Below are 14,526 nucleotides of genomic sequence, written 5' to 3'. Positions count from 1 at the left end.
TATTATTGCATGTATAAATTTAAAAGTATAGGGTAATAATTAAGTTGGAATAGATGATTGGTTAGTATATATAAAAGGAGCAACAGTAATGTTTTTCAAATTCCGATGAAGAAGCAGTGGCAGTGGCAGTGTCCGACGTTGGAAATAAATAATAGTTACATAACATACACACATAACATAACACCACACCTAATAAGCTTCCAGCAATACCCAAACCAAAAAAGAAAACAAACCACCTTTCATTTCAAATCTCTTGCATTGTGTTGTGTACTTAACTCACTTCACGAGGACCTTGTTGCACTCCACACCACGCCCATTCTCTCTCTCTCTATTTTTCATTGCATGGTATGTATGAAACCCGTACCACTACTACTCCCGCCATGTCATCAAGGAGACCCCCACTCAATAAGTGGCACCTTCCACCGCCTCCCACTCCCCGCATCCTCCACTTCCCTCGTCGCCGGAGGCCTCACAACGGCAACAACGCCGACACCTTGCTTCATGGAGAACGCCGTGCATCTGCACCTCCCATCGTCCTCTTTGCTAACGGTGGGGAGAGGAGAGAGAAAGTCGCCGAAAGAAGCAGCAGGGCGGTGGTTGATGAAGAAAACTACTGCAAGTTTCAGGCGGAGATGCTGAGGGCTGAGTGTAACCTTTTGCGGATGGAGAAGGAGATTGCATTCAAGAAGCTCGAGAAGACTCGTTCCAAGATCGACACCACTCTCAGATCTGCACTTCGGACTCTTGTTTCTGTTAGTTCTACTCCCTTCACTTCTCTTTCTTTAATATATCATGTATGAAAATGATTTGGTGGCTGATTTTTGTATATGCATTACGCATGCATCTATCTTGAATAATGCAGGGAAGAATAAAGATTTGTGAAGGGGAGAACATTGAGAGTGTTTTGGACGAAGGGATTCGTGAGTTGACGGAGAAGATTCAGAGGCTGCAAAAGAGATCAACAAATTCATCCCAGGCTACTAATAATAATTATAACAGGAGAACCAAAAATTTCGACAAGCAAGTCTCGGTTTTGCAGAGAAGACTTGACAAGATTGGAGGATCCTCCAATGACATATACTTGAGGGAGTTTCAAGAGATGGCAAATATAAGCTTCTCGGTTAACACCATTCATGAATCCGTTGTTGCAAGAGGAAAACTAAATGTAAGCGGCAAAAACAAAAGCATTAATCAGTCACTAGCTAGCATCTTAATCTACATTTTGAGATATTTGTGTTTGTTTGCACAGGTGGAGATATTGAAACGGAAAATGGAGGGACTATCAAAGGGGGTATTGTTGAAGAGAATGGAAGAAGAGTACAATTCAATGTTGTCAAGTGCTAATAGTTCTGCTTCAACTTCAAAGAGAGTTGAACTTCAAGATTCATCATCTTCTTCCATCCGAGTACCTCAATCGCATCAGGTATAAATACATGTTTATTTGCCTTATTTTTAATGTATATTTTGTATTTCAATATCATTCTATACAGTAACTGGTTTTTTGTAAAAGGTAGCATATGTAAATGCAGTATTCCTGAACCCAATTGTGGTGTTGTTTTGTTTAAAACAGCAGGAAAAATTGGGTTATGAAGGAGGGAAATTGTGTTCAGGAGAATGCAAGATGATTGTTCGAAGAATCGTGGAGCAGGTTAGAGCTGAAACAGAGCAATGGTCCCAAATGCAAGAGATGCTTGCTCAGGTTAAAGAAGAGATGGAGGAATTGCAGGCTTCTCGCAACTTTTGGGAAGATCGAGCCCAGTCCCTTCAAAATGATGTAAGAAAAACTTATTTAGATGATTACTTACTCGAAAAATAGTTTGACATATTTGACTAAATTGTTATTTAACTGTTTATTATAGGTGCAAGAATGGAAACAAAGGGCTATTTCGTCTGAAAATAAAACAAAAGAGCTTGAAGCGAAAATTGCTATGGTCTCTGGTGATGTTGAAAGGCATGATGAGTTGGAGAAGAGAGTAGTGATGGTTTGCAACTCAAAGGAAAATAGTAATAGCAACAAGCATAAAGAAGTTTCAGGGAATGGGGAAAGCAAGAAAGCACAACATGCTGCCACCATAGGTGGAGTCCTCGCCACGAAACGAACACCGTTCCGAGACATTGGGAACTCATCATCATTGTTGGTGAACCACAATGCCAAGCGATTTTCCCACTTCCATAGCCATAACCATAGCCATGTTGCTTCAAATGCTGACAAGATTTTCTACGAGTGACCCTCACTAACACAACAAATATAGATATCATATAACAACCTTTAACATAATGGGATGGATCAAGATAAAGGTGATTTGGTATGTGTCAATGTAATAATGTGTACTAAGTCAGCAGAAAATGAATGCCCAAGGTTGTTATATTCATGGATAGGTTACCAACCAAATTCATTATCCAAATGAATATGAAGAGTGTAATGCGTTTGTTGGCCGGCTTCGTTCATTATTTACAGCATGATCAAAGTATAGTTTTCAAGCATCAATTCTGTGCAAATTTGTGTTTCTCTATCTCCTTCATATTCCATACACAATGCTATTTAATTCGGAACAATAACTTTTAGTTTTACACATATACATAACGGTTCCAACATATTTCAAGATTTAAATTCCAACTTCTTGGATTCTGTCTCAAATTTTATTTAGAAAATTTTTTTGAAGTACGAAAATTTTTTTTCTCTAAATTTATAGAAAATATATTTATTGTATATGACAATTTTGTAGGTATTTTTTTAATAAAAAGTAATTTTCACTCTTTATTGCACCATAATATTACTATTTTATTTAAGTTTTTCAAAAGAGAGTGTGTAAAAAAAACCTCTTACTACTATTTACAAAATAAGTTTAATTTTGATGTATTGATATTATAAAACGTATTCGTAACAAAGATATTTTTAAAAGGTCACAAAAAATTTATAAGATATTTTTTTTGGATTAAGATATTCTAGATAATTGTATTTTCTTTTTCACTAATAAATATGGATGAGCTTATTATATGTAAAACGGATTGTCTTGATATTCTGTGTATTATGTAGTAGTATTCATTTGAAGTAACAGATTTGGTTCACAAAATTCAGGAACTATTATCTCGACTTTGGCTTGTTCACGTTGAGTGGGTGTACAAGAAGTACTGCGGATTGGATGGCCAGATATAATCCCAAAAGTAACTCTAATCCAATGTTTTGAAAATCGGACCGAACTGGCCGGTCGAACCGGTTCAACCAAGAACCAGCAATACAAACGGTCCAATCTTCACCCTAAAAACCGTTAAAAAACCGTCGAATTGGCTGAGAACCGGTCGGTTAGGCCAGACCAGTAACCGGCCGGTTCAGATAAAACGGCGCCGTTTTAAAATTGTAATTAAAAAAAAAAAAAGGGATCCAGTGCTCCTGACCCCCCCCCCCCTCCTCCTTCCTCCAATCATTCGTTCATCCATGTTCTGGAGAACTCCGAATGAAAGAAACCCTAGCCGTGTAGCCCTCCGCCTAGCCCTCCATCGTCGCCGCCTAACCCAGGTCCTCAGCGCCGCCGCCGTCCCAGCTCCTCAGCACCGCCGCTTTTTCCTCTTCCCCGTGTCCAGAACCCAGAAACTCGGCAGGTCCTCTTCGGCTCTTCATCTTCGCTGGCTTCTCGGCACGGACCCAGGTTAGTGGCTTCTCTTCTTCATCTTCACTGAATGTTTGGTCTTCTTCTTCAATTTTTGTTCCATTTTTTATTTTTCTTCTTCCAACCACCGTCTTCTATGTCGTGTTCGTCGCCTGGCCTCTGTCTCCGTCGCGCTTCTGCCCCTCTGCTCAGACTGCTCAGAAGAAAAACACTTCTCCGTTCCGATTTCCTTCCTTCGAGTTTAGAGAGCAGCTCAACCAAGAAAAAAACCCGAGACTTCGAAGGTCAGTTCACAGCTAACTTCTTCTGCCTTTTTTATTTATGCCATGTTCAATGATTATTTGATTACTGATTATTTGAATGTTTTGTGTTTTAATTTTTTATTGAATGATTATTTGATTACTAATGAGCTCTGGTTCTGCTTCTGCTGTGTTGCTGTTTTTGTGTGTTGTGATTTTTAATTGAATGAGCTCTCGTTCTGCTGTGTTGCTGTTTTGTGTGTTGCTGTGTTGCTGTTTTGTGTGTTCTTTATTTTTTATTCTGTAAGTTAACTACTTGCCCTTTCTCTAGTCCATAGTATCTTGCAATTGCATCTGTTTGTAGAATGTGGGGTAGCTGACAACAACAAAGCTTCAAACCAGAATAATATAATAGTGTCTTGTAATGTGAACAATAATTCTGACTCTAAGATGGTCACAATCAAATTTTATGCACAAAAAACATGTAATGTGACACTGAAATGCATCATTTATGCTCTGTTCTGAATTTCTGATTTCTGAATAATCATTGATAAGTTGTGTTGTTGAAATTATTGATAAAAATGGCTTTGCTATGCTGCTGCTGCTGATTTTTAATTTCTGAGTCTGCTATTTTTGAATTTTTGTTGATAGATTTATTGATTTCAGGGTTTAGGGTAATTATTTGTTGCTGTTTTTTTAATTTTTGTTGCTGTTAAACAAAGTGCTTGAACTGAATTGTGTGTTTCGAGGTCCCCTGAATCCTAGATTCCTTTCCAAATTAAAGGTTTTGACATTGAAAAATTGCCCCTTTTTAAGAACCATTTTTTTGCAATGGGGCTATTCAATATCTCTCAGAGCTCCAGAAACTGAAAATTCACAGTTGCTTTAGATTAGAAGAACTTATTCCAGTCACAGAGATCGGTAGGATGTTCTTCCAAAACTGGATGTGCTGCTGCTAGCTAACTTGCCAAGACTCAGATTTGTAACCATAGACATGACATTGAGATGGTCCTCTCTACAGGTGCCCTTTGTTGAAATCTTTACCATTTTGCAAGGATAAGGAAACAAACTTAAGATCCATGTGGAATGAGTTCAGGTGGAGACACAAAACTCAATCCAAGATATATTTCTACCCTCGAATGAGCTTACATTTTAGTCATATTTCTTCATGGTTCACATTAATGTTTTATGAAGAAGTAAAAAGCAAGTTGTGCTTGTGCCTGTTGTATTAGGGTGTTTATTTGTAATTTATTTATTATTTAATTCTAAAACGGTTTTTTTGGTTGAACCACGGTTAGACCGGTTAGACCAGTAAACTAATGAATCAGTAACTAAAGCGGTTCGATAATCGGTCCGGTTCTCAGAACCTTGCTCTAATCATGTTATTCATATCCTTGGATATAGGATTTAGTTTACTTTATTTCTTTGCATGTTTTTTTTTTTGGTCGAATTTCTTTTCATGTTTAAACACACAAAAAACATGGATGGACTTATTTTCTAAAGGGTATGGCACAATCCTTTGTTTGGTAAAAAAAAGCAAAACAAAATGAAAAAAAGGGGAAAAAAAAAGGAAAGAAGAAAATGGTAATGAGTAGTGTTCATTTGCAGCAGCTAGCAAGCTGAAAGTGATCTTTGCCAACTCAACGGTGGTGACTTCCGAGTGATGGTTGCCAATTGAATTAACGCATTTCATTCCGTCTTTTCTCGTCTCTCCCTCTGGTATTCCTCTTTTCCTCTCTTCTGTTGCCTTGGAATTTGGGTTCTTAGGGTTTTGTGGGGAGTGAATCCTCTCCAATGAAAAAAAAAAACTGGATGGTGTCTAGTGTTTAATCTCACTCTTCATTGCTTTCTCTCTCCTATTTGTTTTTGGTTCCACTTATAAAATTAAAGGTGAGAAATCACACTTTATTCTCTCAAGTGTTAAAAAAAATGGAGAAGATCCATTTCCAGTTTTGTGGCATGTTTGTTTGTTTGGTTGTTCTTGTGGATTAGCATAGCATATGCTTTGGAATTTGTGAATGGATATGGCTTGAAAAAGTTGGAGATATGCGTAGCTCTGTAATTGCCTTTTTTCTTTTTCTATTGCTTGCTGCGATATGTCTTTTATTTTTATTCATTTTAGTTAAGAGTAAATGTTTCGAATCAATTTCAGTGAAAAATTTTAAAATTAGCACTGAAATAAAGTAAATTAGTTTTGATCTACAAGTTATGCATAGCCCTCTTCTCTACTTTGTTATAATTTTCTTCTCACTTAGGTAACTACATAACTGTCATTGGTCTTCTGTATTCTGCTGATTAATATATCTGGAATTTTCTCTGTATTCATTTTTCTGTGGCTTAATCTGTAATTCTGTATAATCAAGTTATAACAAAATAGAATTAGAATCACTCTTGCATAAATAGTGACAGGAGCATTATGGATTTGCTAAGTCATTCGGAACTTGATTTGTGTAGCGCACACACATCACATGAGGAATAAAAATTACTGTCTCTTTGAACTTGAAGTATTGATAGTGGCTACTTATTTCTGGCTAACCTTTTATCAGGTTTGGGCTTTAAAAAAACCTTAACAACTTCGCTGCATTTAATCCTTTATTGATTTATCTATCTAAATGTTAAGTTTTTGTTAATTGATTTTGTGTCTCAATAGCTGTTTTGTGTTGTGTAGCATAATCATATTCTTAATTCCTTGTCTTTGTATTTATTTTTCTGTTACGTCTTCAATCATATGTTCCTTTAGTTGCAAATGTGAATTTATTTCTTTGCATTTATGTGAATTCTTCAACTTTTTATCTTCAGGGTTTTGACATTTAAATCTGCAAGCTTGAAAACACAAGAGAGAGTGTGAATAAACTATGATTGTCTTACCTTACTGATTGTATAAGCCCAAAAGTGGCATCATGTCTGGGGAGCAAGATTTAAGCACATAATAGAAGTTGGAGAAGTGTTTTCATATGATAGATTAGAGACTTGAGGCAACATTTGAAGAAAATTGGGTAGCTTCTTGTGATGGATCATCACTTGGCTAGTGATTCTCCGCAGGTTCGTCCTAGATGGAGGAAAGTAGCATATGGCGGTATGCAACCTGGTTTTGATGACAATCATACCGATGAATCTTTCCTTGAAGGAATGGTCATGAATGCCAATGTTGTAAGGAGGGACATGCTAAAGGTGATGTTAGACTCTGTTTCCATTTCTGAATACTTATGCATTGTAGCTCTTGTTGTCTTAGTATGGACCTACACACTAGAATCAACCATTGATGAGAATCGTCTTCTGTGCATAGATGTTAGTCTTCTAGTTTCGGGTTTCTTGATTCTCCTTTTCACTCAGGAAAAGATTTCCCTTAGCATCCTTGTTCATCATTATTTCCTCAATATCTCGTTTTTCATAATGGGATTATATGTTTTGGCACCCATCTACCAAACCCTTACAAGATCCATCAGTTCTGATTCCATTTGGGCGTTAACCGTATCGCTTCTCGTGATTCACCTTTTCCTGCATGACTATTCGGAATCAACTGTCAATGCACCTGGGGCTCTCAAAAATCCTGCATTGACCAGTTGCATCTCTGTAAATGCTTCTGTAGTCGCCTCTGTATTCATTGCTTCTCGCCTTCCGTCGAGACTACATGTTTTTGCCATCATGCTATTCTCCTTGCAAGTTTTCCTATTTGGTCCCCTGGTTACTTACTGCATTAAGAAATATTCGTTCCGTTTACACCTGTGTTTTTCTATCAGTTTGATGTTTGTGACATTAAGTTTCGTGTACATGCTGCATTGCTTACTTTTCGTGTTGCTGCTTAGTTTGCTGGTTTTTGTCAATGTGGTCTGCCCTTATTGGCTTATACGGATTCAGGAGTACAAGTTTGAGATCAATGGACCTTGGGATGAGGCTAAGCTTTGTTTTGCTATTACAGACTGAGATAAAAACAAAGCAATTTTGAGTAGCTTTCTGGGGTTCATGTGAATGTAATCTTCTTATTTGCTGATTATGGTCCTAGATGCAAATTTTGTAATGCATGGGGCCATGGAGTTACCCTAAGTTTTTTGTGTCCTTCATAATTACAGAATGAAACTATAGTGAAAGTTTTATGTGAACAAGTTTTTGAAAATTAGTTTCACCTAATTTGAGTTATGGTGCCTTACCCTAGCTTTAAACGGATTGTTATTGATAATGCAAGTTTAAATTAATATAATTTGGTCCCTTTCCAAAGATTCACTTGATCTGGTTTAACACTCATAAGGTACTTATTCCTTCTCATTCATGGAGTTTCTAATGGTATATGGTCACCAACCGGACATGGTTGACCTTATTACAAAGCCATGGATTAGAAATTGACAATGTTCTTCTCTCTAAAGCTTTCAACAGTTTCTTTGAGGCTTACTTCCAAGGGTTGGAATTCAATTCCCAAACTCTTTGCCTTCTCTTTAGAAATCTGATATGTTGGCACATACGGCCCATCATCCTCGCACCTATTGATTAAAAAAAAAAAAAAATCAAAGTGAAATAAATTAGAAAAAAGATAAAGTATTATTTTGGTTCTTAATATTTGGGCTAAATTCTAATTCAATACTTATCGTTTCAAACATCCAATTTTAGTTCTAAAAAGTTTTAACCATCTTATTTCAGTCATAAAAAGTTTTAAATGGAATTAATGTTGTTCTACTTTTAAATTTGATACGAACAATTAACATATTTAAAAGCTAATAATATTTTATTTTAGTACATAAATAAAATTTAGCCACTACTAATTACTAATGTAAAGTTTTTCTTTTGATTATGGAGTGTTAATGATTGATTGATAGTATTTGAGGCTTTTTTACAAGGAGATTGAGAAAAAAAAAAGTTATAAGAAAGTTTTGGTTATATTTATCTATTATATAACCTAATAACTATTTATTTAAATTTAATAGTAGAACAACATTAAACCCGTTTAAAGCTTTCGTTTGAAATGTTAGAAAGTAAATTAAAATTTGACCCAATTATTAGAAAATAAAATAATACTTTAGCCTTTGAAAAAAATTGATTGTAATAAAGGGATTTCAATAAACAATTAAACTTACTCAGTAGTAATTTGTAACGTTGGGTAGAGAGAATTTAAAATCCTAGCAAGTTCAGAGTAGTGAACCACTCTTTCAGACAAACAATATCTTCCACTAGCTGAAGCAATCTCATATGCCTTAATGTGTGCCTCTGCAACATCTTTTACATTGACCCATCCAAAAGAACTATTTGGAAATTTTTTCCCTGAAATCAACCAAGTTAAAGAATTCTTCCATGTTTTTCCCTGGTAACAAGGAATGTATCAAACCAAAAACTCTAGTGTTTAAATTTTGAATGAAATGTACCATTGATTAGATTGAGGATTGGCTCAACACTTGCATTAACTTCTGGTTGCAAGAGAGGTCCTGCCACCAGCACTGGGTTGATAACAACCATGTCAATGCCGTACTTCTCTGCAAACTTCCACGCAGCTTCCTCAGCCAAAGTCTTTGAAATTGTATACCACTGCCATGACTGAGAATATGAATAGGAACCGTGTCAATTCAATGTACATAGATAAGTATAAACAACGTCTTTATAAAAAATAAAAATTAAAACTAATCAATTTATTGTACAAAAGAAAATTGAGTATGAATAGCACATTTTCTTAACAAATTTAGTCCGTTAGACACTTAGGCCAGTTTGAGTAAACAGTTTAATTAAGTTCTTTTTTAAAGTGGCTGTAAGTGAAGTAAGAATAAGAGTATATGAAGGTCTCTACCAGTCTTTGGGTACGAAAGAAGGAGAAAAAGGTATATATAGAATCGTAAATAGCCGTGAAAGAAGAACGAGAGATTTAGATCAGGTTAAGTGCATAAAGGATAAGGACAGAGAGGTGTTGGCTCAAGAGGAGAAGATTAATGAAAGGTGGAAGAGCTATTTCTAAGAGTTATTTAATGAGGGACAGAAGACTCTTTCGAGTCTTGGTCGGTTACGCACAAGAGAAGAATATCAAAACTTTGACTACTATCGAAGGATTCGAGGCTTCGAGGTAAAAGAGGCTCTAAAACAGACGAAAAATGGCAGGGCAGTAGGACCTGTTAATATCCCAGTTGAGGTTTGGAAGGGCCTTGAAGAAAAAGACATCAACTGGTTAACCAAGCTTTTTAATGAGATTTTAAGGTTAAAGAAGATGACTGATGAGTGAAGAAAAAGCACATTGGTACCTATCTACAAGAATAAAGGGGATATACAAAGTTGCGGAAACTATAGAGGGATCAATCTCATGAGTCATACTATGAAGTTATGGGAAAGGGTGATAGAACAAAGGTTGAGAAAAGAAACACAAGTAATAGAGAACCAATTTGGATTTATGCCAAACAGATCTACCACTAAAGCGATATATCTATTAAGAAAGATGATGGAGAGGTATCGTAGTAATAAAATGGATCTACATATGGTGTTTATTGATTTAGAAAAAGCATATGATAGGGTGCTAAGAGAGGTCTTATAGAAAGTTTTAGAAAAGAGGAGAGTAAGGATCGCATATATTCGTGCAATTAAAGACATGTATGATGGGGTCACGACTAGTGTGAAGACTCAAGGTGGTGTGACAGAGGAATTTCCTATTGGTATAGGATTAAACCAGGGATCATCCTTAAGTTCATACATTTTCACATTAGTCTTGAAAGTACTCACACACATCTAAGAGCCTGTGCTATGGTGCATGCTTTTTGCCGATGATATCGTCCTTATGGGAGAGTCAAAGGAAGACCTAAATAGGAAGTTGGACTTATAGAGAGAAGCTCTAGAAGGGTATGGTCTGCGCACAAGCCGTAGCAAGATAGAATATATATAATGTAAGTTCAGTCTAAGAAGGAAAAATCCTAATATAGAGGTGAAGATTGGAGAAAACATCCTACGAAATGTTAAAAGTTTTAAGTATCTTGGGTGCATTATACAGGATAATGAAGAGATTGAACATGATGTAAATCATAGGATCCAAGCAGGTTGGTCAAAATGGCGGAGTGCATCTGATTTTATTTGCGACAAAAAAGTGTCTTTAAAACTTAAAGGTAAATTCTATCGCACCGCTATAAGACCGGCTATGCTTTATGATACGGAGTGTTGGGCGGCCAAAAGGGTGCACGAACATAAATTGAGTGTGGCAGAGACGAAGATGTTGAGACGGATGAGTGGTCATACGCGATTGGATAAAATAAGAAACGAAGATATAAGGAAGAGAGTAGGAGTAGCACCCATTGTGAAAAAAATAATAGTTTAATCGCGTCTCAGGTGGTTTGGACATATGAGAAGAAGACCGATAGAACATCCAATTAGGAGGGTGGATGAGATGGGAGATGGTCAAGGGACGAAAAGTAGAGGAAGACCTAAGAAGATCATCCATGAGGTGGTCAAACGAGATCTACATGTAAACGGTATCTCTGTAGACATAATACATGACAGAGTACAATGACGTCGTTTGATTCATGTACGATCCCACTTAGTGGGACAATGCTTTGTTGTTATTTTTTAAAAGACAACTTAAATAATAAATGTTTATATTAAAAGTAGCTTATAAATAAGTTATTTTGTATTTGATTTTTTAATTTTAAAAGTGTTTATTTTAAAAGAAATGTGATAAAAAGAACTTATATTATGAGAGAAGTTATTTTTTTTAAACTTCTTCATAAACACTTAAATAGTTTCTTAGAAAACTATAATTTGGTTTTAAAAATTCTACTAAATATTAATACTATTACTTTTCATAAGTCAAAAATTCAAAAAAAAATTTGAAAATTTTCAAATAGACCTTAACCTTTTACTTTGGGTACATGAGCTGGCCAAATTGGGTTTAATTTGAAATGAATTTGATTCTAATATTTTACTGCACTAATTTTATAGGTCTCCGATCTTAAATTAATCAAAACCAATCGAGTTAAACTGAATTCACCTAATTTATATAATTTTATATGACTTAAACCCAGGTCAAAAATTATACTAGTAAAAATAACAAACTTAAATCGGACAAAATAATACCTCTATCTTCTACTATTAGAAAGATGTACGGATAAAAACAAATGTGTAGATTAAAAAATGTCATTCAATTCCTAACTTGGATGTGCTTGCTCGGTTAAATTGGTGTTTAAATCTAAGAATGAAAAATAAATAAAACACAGAGAGACACAAAGGAAACCTTCAATTGGTGGGAGAATTGTGGATCTGAGAACCAGGTCTCATCAACTACTACTTCAGGAGTTTTAGGCCTGGAAGAGAATGCAACTGCGCAAATAGAAGATGTTAAGACAACTCGTTTCACAGATGGTGATTTTACGCATGCTCCAAGTACATTCACAGTTCCCTTCACTGCTGGATCAATCAATTCAGCCTGCAACCATAAATGAATTAACACAACAAACAGATCTGTGAGCTGCAAAATTGTTAATAGATAGTTTATATAAATACAGAAATATCATTTATTTCTATAGGACCACTTCGCTGCACTCGTAACTCTATGTAGGACCAGTTTCCTATCCGGAGACATGGTAGAGTATGTGTGTGGTTTTTGTTAACATATATGATATATTTTATTCTCTCCTTCCTAAAAAATTAGGATGATCACAGTATCATATTCGATTATCCGTTTGAATTCGAATTGAATCAATTAAATTGGTTCTGAAATTAACGTATAATCGAGTCCAACCCAAACCAAATTAATTACTCTTTCTAGTAATTAGTTTGGGTGGGGGTGCAGAACCTCAACCAATTCATAGATCCGATCATATGTTAATTAAATAAAAAATAAAAATATAATATATATATATATACTTTTAATTATGTTTGGATTTTAATATGTTTAGTTTTAATGTGTTTAGTGTTTAATATGTTTATATTATTTCTATTGATTTTACATGTTTATTGTATTTACAGAATTTTTAAGATAAAAATTTTATTTTTTTATGAATTTTTGTTTCATCGTGTACCCAATTATTTGAAGTGAACTAATTCGTTTTTAATTGATTTGATTTGGGTAGATATGCGAAAAAAAACATAAATCCAAATAATACAATTCAATTGTTTCGGTTCTACTTTTACTCCAAATATAAACCAACCTAATCCATGATCACCTGTTAAAAATGTCTAATTTTATGGTTAAGATAAAATTTAGATGAATATTCAATTGTATTATATTGTTTGAGTCTCAAATTAATAGTTAAGATTCGTTAAATAATTTAATATGTTTGATTAAATTATTGTGTGATAATTTTCAATTGTCAACATTATAAAAGAAATAACGAAATATAAATTTTTACATAAAATTTGTATAAAATTTCTTATTATATAGACTAGAGTCCTTTCTTGAAGTTTTTGGAAAATTTGTTTTTTTTTCTTTCTAAAAAAATAGTCATTTGTCTGTGCTTTTAAAAAGAAAAAAAAAGTTAACATGACTTGCCAGTGGAATAGAATGCATGTAAACAGTTATTAGAATTAATGCTTAATATTTTTACAAATTTATCAACAATTTAAATAAGCAAATTAAAGCTGCTAATCTTTTATTATTGAATAAATAAATAAATTAAACTAGTATTATATATACTAGTATATCAATAGATACTAACATATCTATTATTTTTTTTATTTGTTAAACATGTATAAAAATAATAAAAGATAAAGTAGTTGAAATGACATGTGTATGACCTATAATAGTATAATTTAATTAAGGGTACTTTAAGAAAAAAAATTGGACGTTAACTCATCTTATATTCTCAATATATATAGTATATAAATATATATTATACTACAAAAAATTATCTTATCTTAAATTAAATATTTGTATTTTATTACAATATTTATATTTAAATATTGAATATTATTTTAAAATATTAACATTATTAGCATTTTAACTTAAATATTGTGAACATAGTTTAATTATTTTAAATTTTGTTTACAAAATAATTGTTGACTTAATAGGTACTTGCTTGAGCAACTTTTTATTGTTTATAAGAGAAACTTTTCTTAAAATTTTTGTTTAGATAGTTTAAAACTTTAGAAAATAGGCAATGGTAGTGGAAAGTAGTAGTATGTATATATTCTCTTTATATATGAAAATAACAAATATAGATTTAGATGAGTGGCCTTAAATTTTGAGAATGTTCATAATCAATATGGCGTTGACAAATAGAGTCATGGTGCTCTTTACTAAAGCCAAAGCAAGCTAGAAAAATGGTGAGAACCTCTGGATCTTTAACAACATGAAGTAAAACAGGCGAAGCTGTGTGAAAGACACCATCACATCCCTCAATGGCAGAGTCAAAAGAACCTTCTTCTAGAAGATCTGCCTTGAAGAGGTGCAACCTCTCCTTTGCACCATTGAGTTTGAGCAAGTGCTCAACCTTCTTTGGATCACCTGCATCCAAAACAAAAAATCAATCATTTTATTATATTCATGTGAGAAATAAATAATAATTAGTTTATTAAAGGAAAAAAGAAAAAAAAAATAACTGACTTGGATCACGAACTGTTGCCCTGACAGTGTAGCCACGTTGAAGGAGAAAGTTGACTATCCATGAAGCAATGTAGCCGGAGGCACCAGTGACACACACAACATTTCCAGTGGTGACACTCATTCTCTCCTGAGTTTCTTTTTCCTCCCTCTCTACCTCTGCCTTGTGGGCTAATTTTTTTTTATAATG

The 14,526-nt window shown here is 34.2% G+C and overlaps 3 protein-coding genes across 13 annotated transcripts; 2 read left to right on the top strand and 1 right to left on the bottom strand.

Moving 5' to 3' along the window:
* Positions 1-210: 210 nt before the first annotated feature.
* LOC130965447 (uncharacterized) lies at positions 211-2,466 on the top strand. The gene is made up of 5 exons (XM_057890208.1): positions 211-752; positions 863-1,165; positions 1,250-1,423; positions 1,571-1,774; positions 1,860-2,466. The coding sequence occupies exons 1-5, from the start codon at positions 348-350 to the stop codon at positions 2,226-2,228; spliced, it is 1,455 nt and encodes a 484-aa protein (XP_057746191.1). The 5' UTR covers positions 211-347; the 3' UTR covers positions 2,229-2,466.
* A 941-nt stretch (positions 2,467-3,407) lies between these two features.
* Positions 3,408-8,393, top strand: LOC130967373 (phosphatidylinositol N-acetylglucosaminyltransferase subunit C-like). 10 transcript variants are annotated; one of them, XM_057892196.1, is made up of 5 exons: positions 3,408-3,647; positions 3,801-3,892; positions 4,869-4,943; positions 5,459-5,566; positions 6,647-8,393. In XM_057892196.1, the coding sequence occupies exon 5, from the start codon at positions 6,857-6,859 to the stop codon at positions 7,769-7,771; it is 915 nt and encodes a 304-aa protein (XP_057748179.1). In that variant the 5' UTR covers positions 3,408-3,647; positions 3,801-3,892; positions 4,869-4,943; positions 5,459-5,566; positions 6,647-6,856; the 3' UTR covers positions 7,772-8,393. The 10 variants fall into 10 exon arrangements, with proteins under 10 accessions (XP_057748179.1, XP_057748175.1, XP_057748174.1 ...); XM_057892192.1 differs by having other exon boundaries at positions 4,737-4,943; XM_057892191.1 differs by having other exon boundaries at positions 4,737-4,943; positions 5,456-5,566.
* LOC130967372 (phenylacetaldehyde reductase-like) lies at positions 8,178-14,460 on the bottom strand. 2 transcript variants are annotated; one of them, XM_057892189.1, is made up of 6 exons: positions 14,340-14,460; positions 14,068-14,240; positions 12,021-12,221; positions 9,199-9,358; positions 8,914-9,097; positions 8,178-8,322 (listed from the first exon to the last, which is right to left on the bottom strand). In XM_057892189.1, the coding sequence occupies exons 1-6, from the start codon at positions 14,458-14,460 to the stop codon at positions 8,178-8,180; spliced, it is 984 nt and encodes a 327-aa protein (XP_057748172.1). The 2 variants fall into 2 exon arrangements, with proteins under 2 accessions (XP_057748172.1, XP_057748171.1); XM_057892188.1 differs by having other exon boundaries at positions 9,199-9,367; positions 12,030-12,221.
* Between the last annotated feature and the right edge of the window lie 66 nt (positions 14,461-14,526).

The sequence above is a fragment of the Arachis stenosperma genome, chromosome 3 (genome assembly GCF_014773155.1).
Source record: "Arachis stenosperma cultivar V10309 chromosome 3, arast.V10309.gnm1.PFL2, whole genome shotgun sequence".
NCBI lineage: Eukaryota > Viridiplantae > Streptophyta > Magnoliopsida > Fabales > Fabaceae > Arachis > Arachis stenosperma.
This window is presented reverse-complemented; position numbering and strand designations above follow the sequence as displayed.

What these genes read in the sequence shown, in the direction of transcription:
- LOC130967372 (XM_057892189.1), bottom strand. Translation starts at nt 14,460, where the DNA reads ATGAGTGTCACCACTGGAAATGTTGTGTGTGTCACTGGTGCCTCCGGC. An exon ending in GGCAACAGTTCGTGATCCAA is followed by an intron (nt 14,241 to 14,339) that starts GTCAGTTATTTT and finishes TTTTGGATGCAG; the next exon opens with GTGATCCAAAGAAGGTTGAG. An exon ending in ACCAATTGAAGGTTTCCTTT is followed by an intron (nt 9,359 to 12,020) that starts GTGTCTCTCTGT and finishes CAGTCATGGCAG; the next exon opens with TGGTATACAATTTCAAAGAC.
- LOC130967373 (XM_057892190.1), top strand. Translation starts at nt 6,857, where the DNA reads ATGGATCATCACTTGGCTAGTGATTCTCCGCAGGTTCGTCCTAGATGG.
- LOC130965447 (XM_057890208.1), top strand. Translation starts at nt 348, where the DNA reads ATGTATGAAACCCGTACCACTACTACTCCCGCCATGTCATCAAGGAGA. An exon ending in CACTTCGGACTCTTGTTTCT is followed by an intron (nt 753 to 862) that starts GTTAGTTCTACT and finishes TGAATAATGCAG; the next exon opens with GGAAGAATAAAGATTTGTGA. An exon ending in GAGTACCTCAATCGCATCAG is followed by an intron (nt 1,424 to 1,570) that starts GTATAAATACAT and finishes TGTTTAAAACAG; the next exon opens with CAGGAAAAATTGGGTTATGA.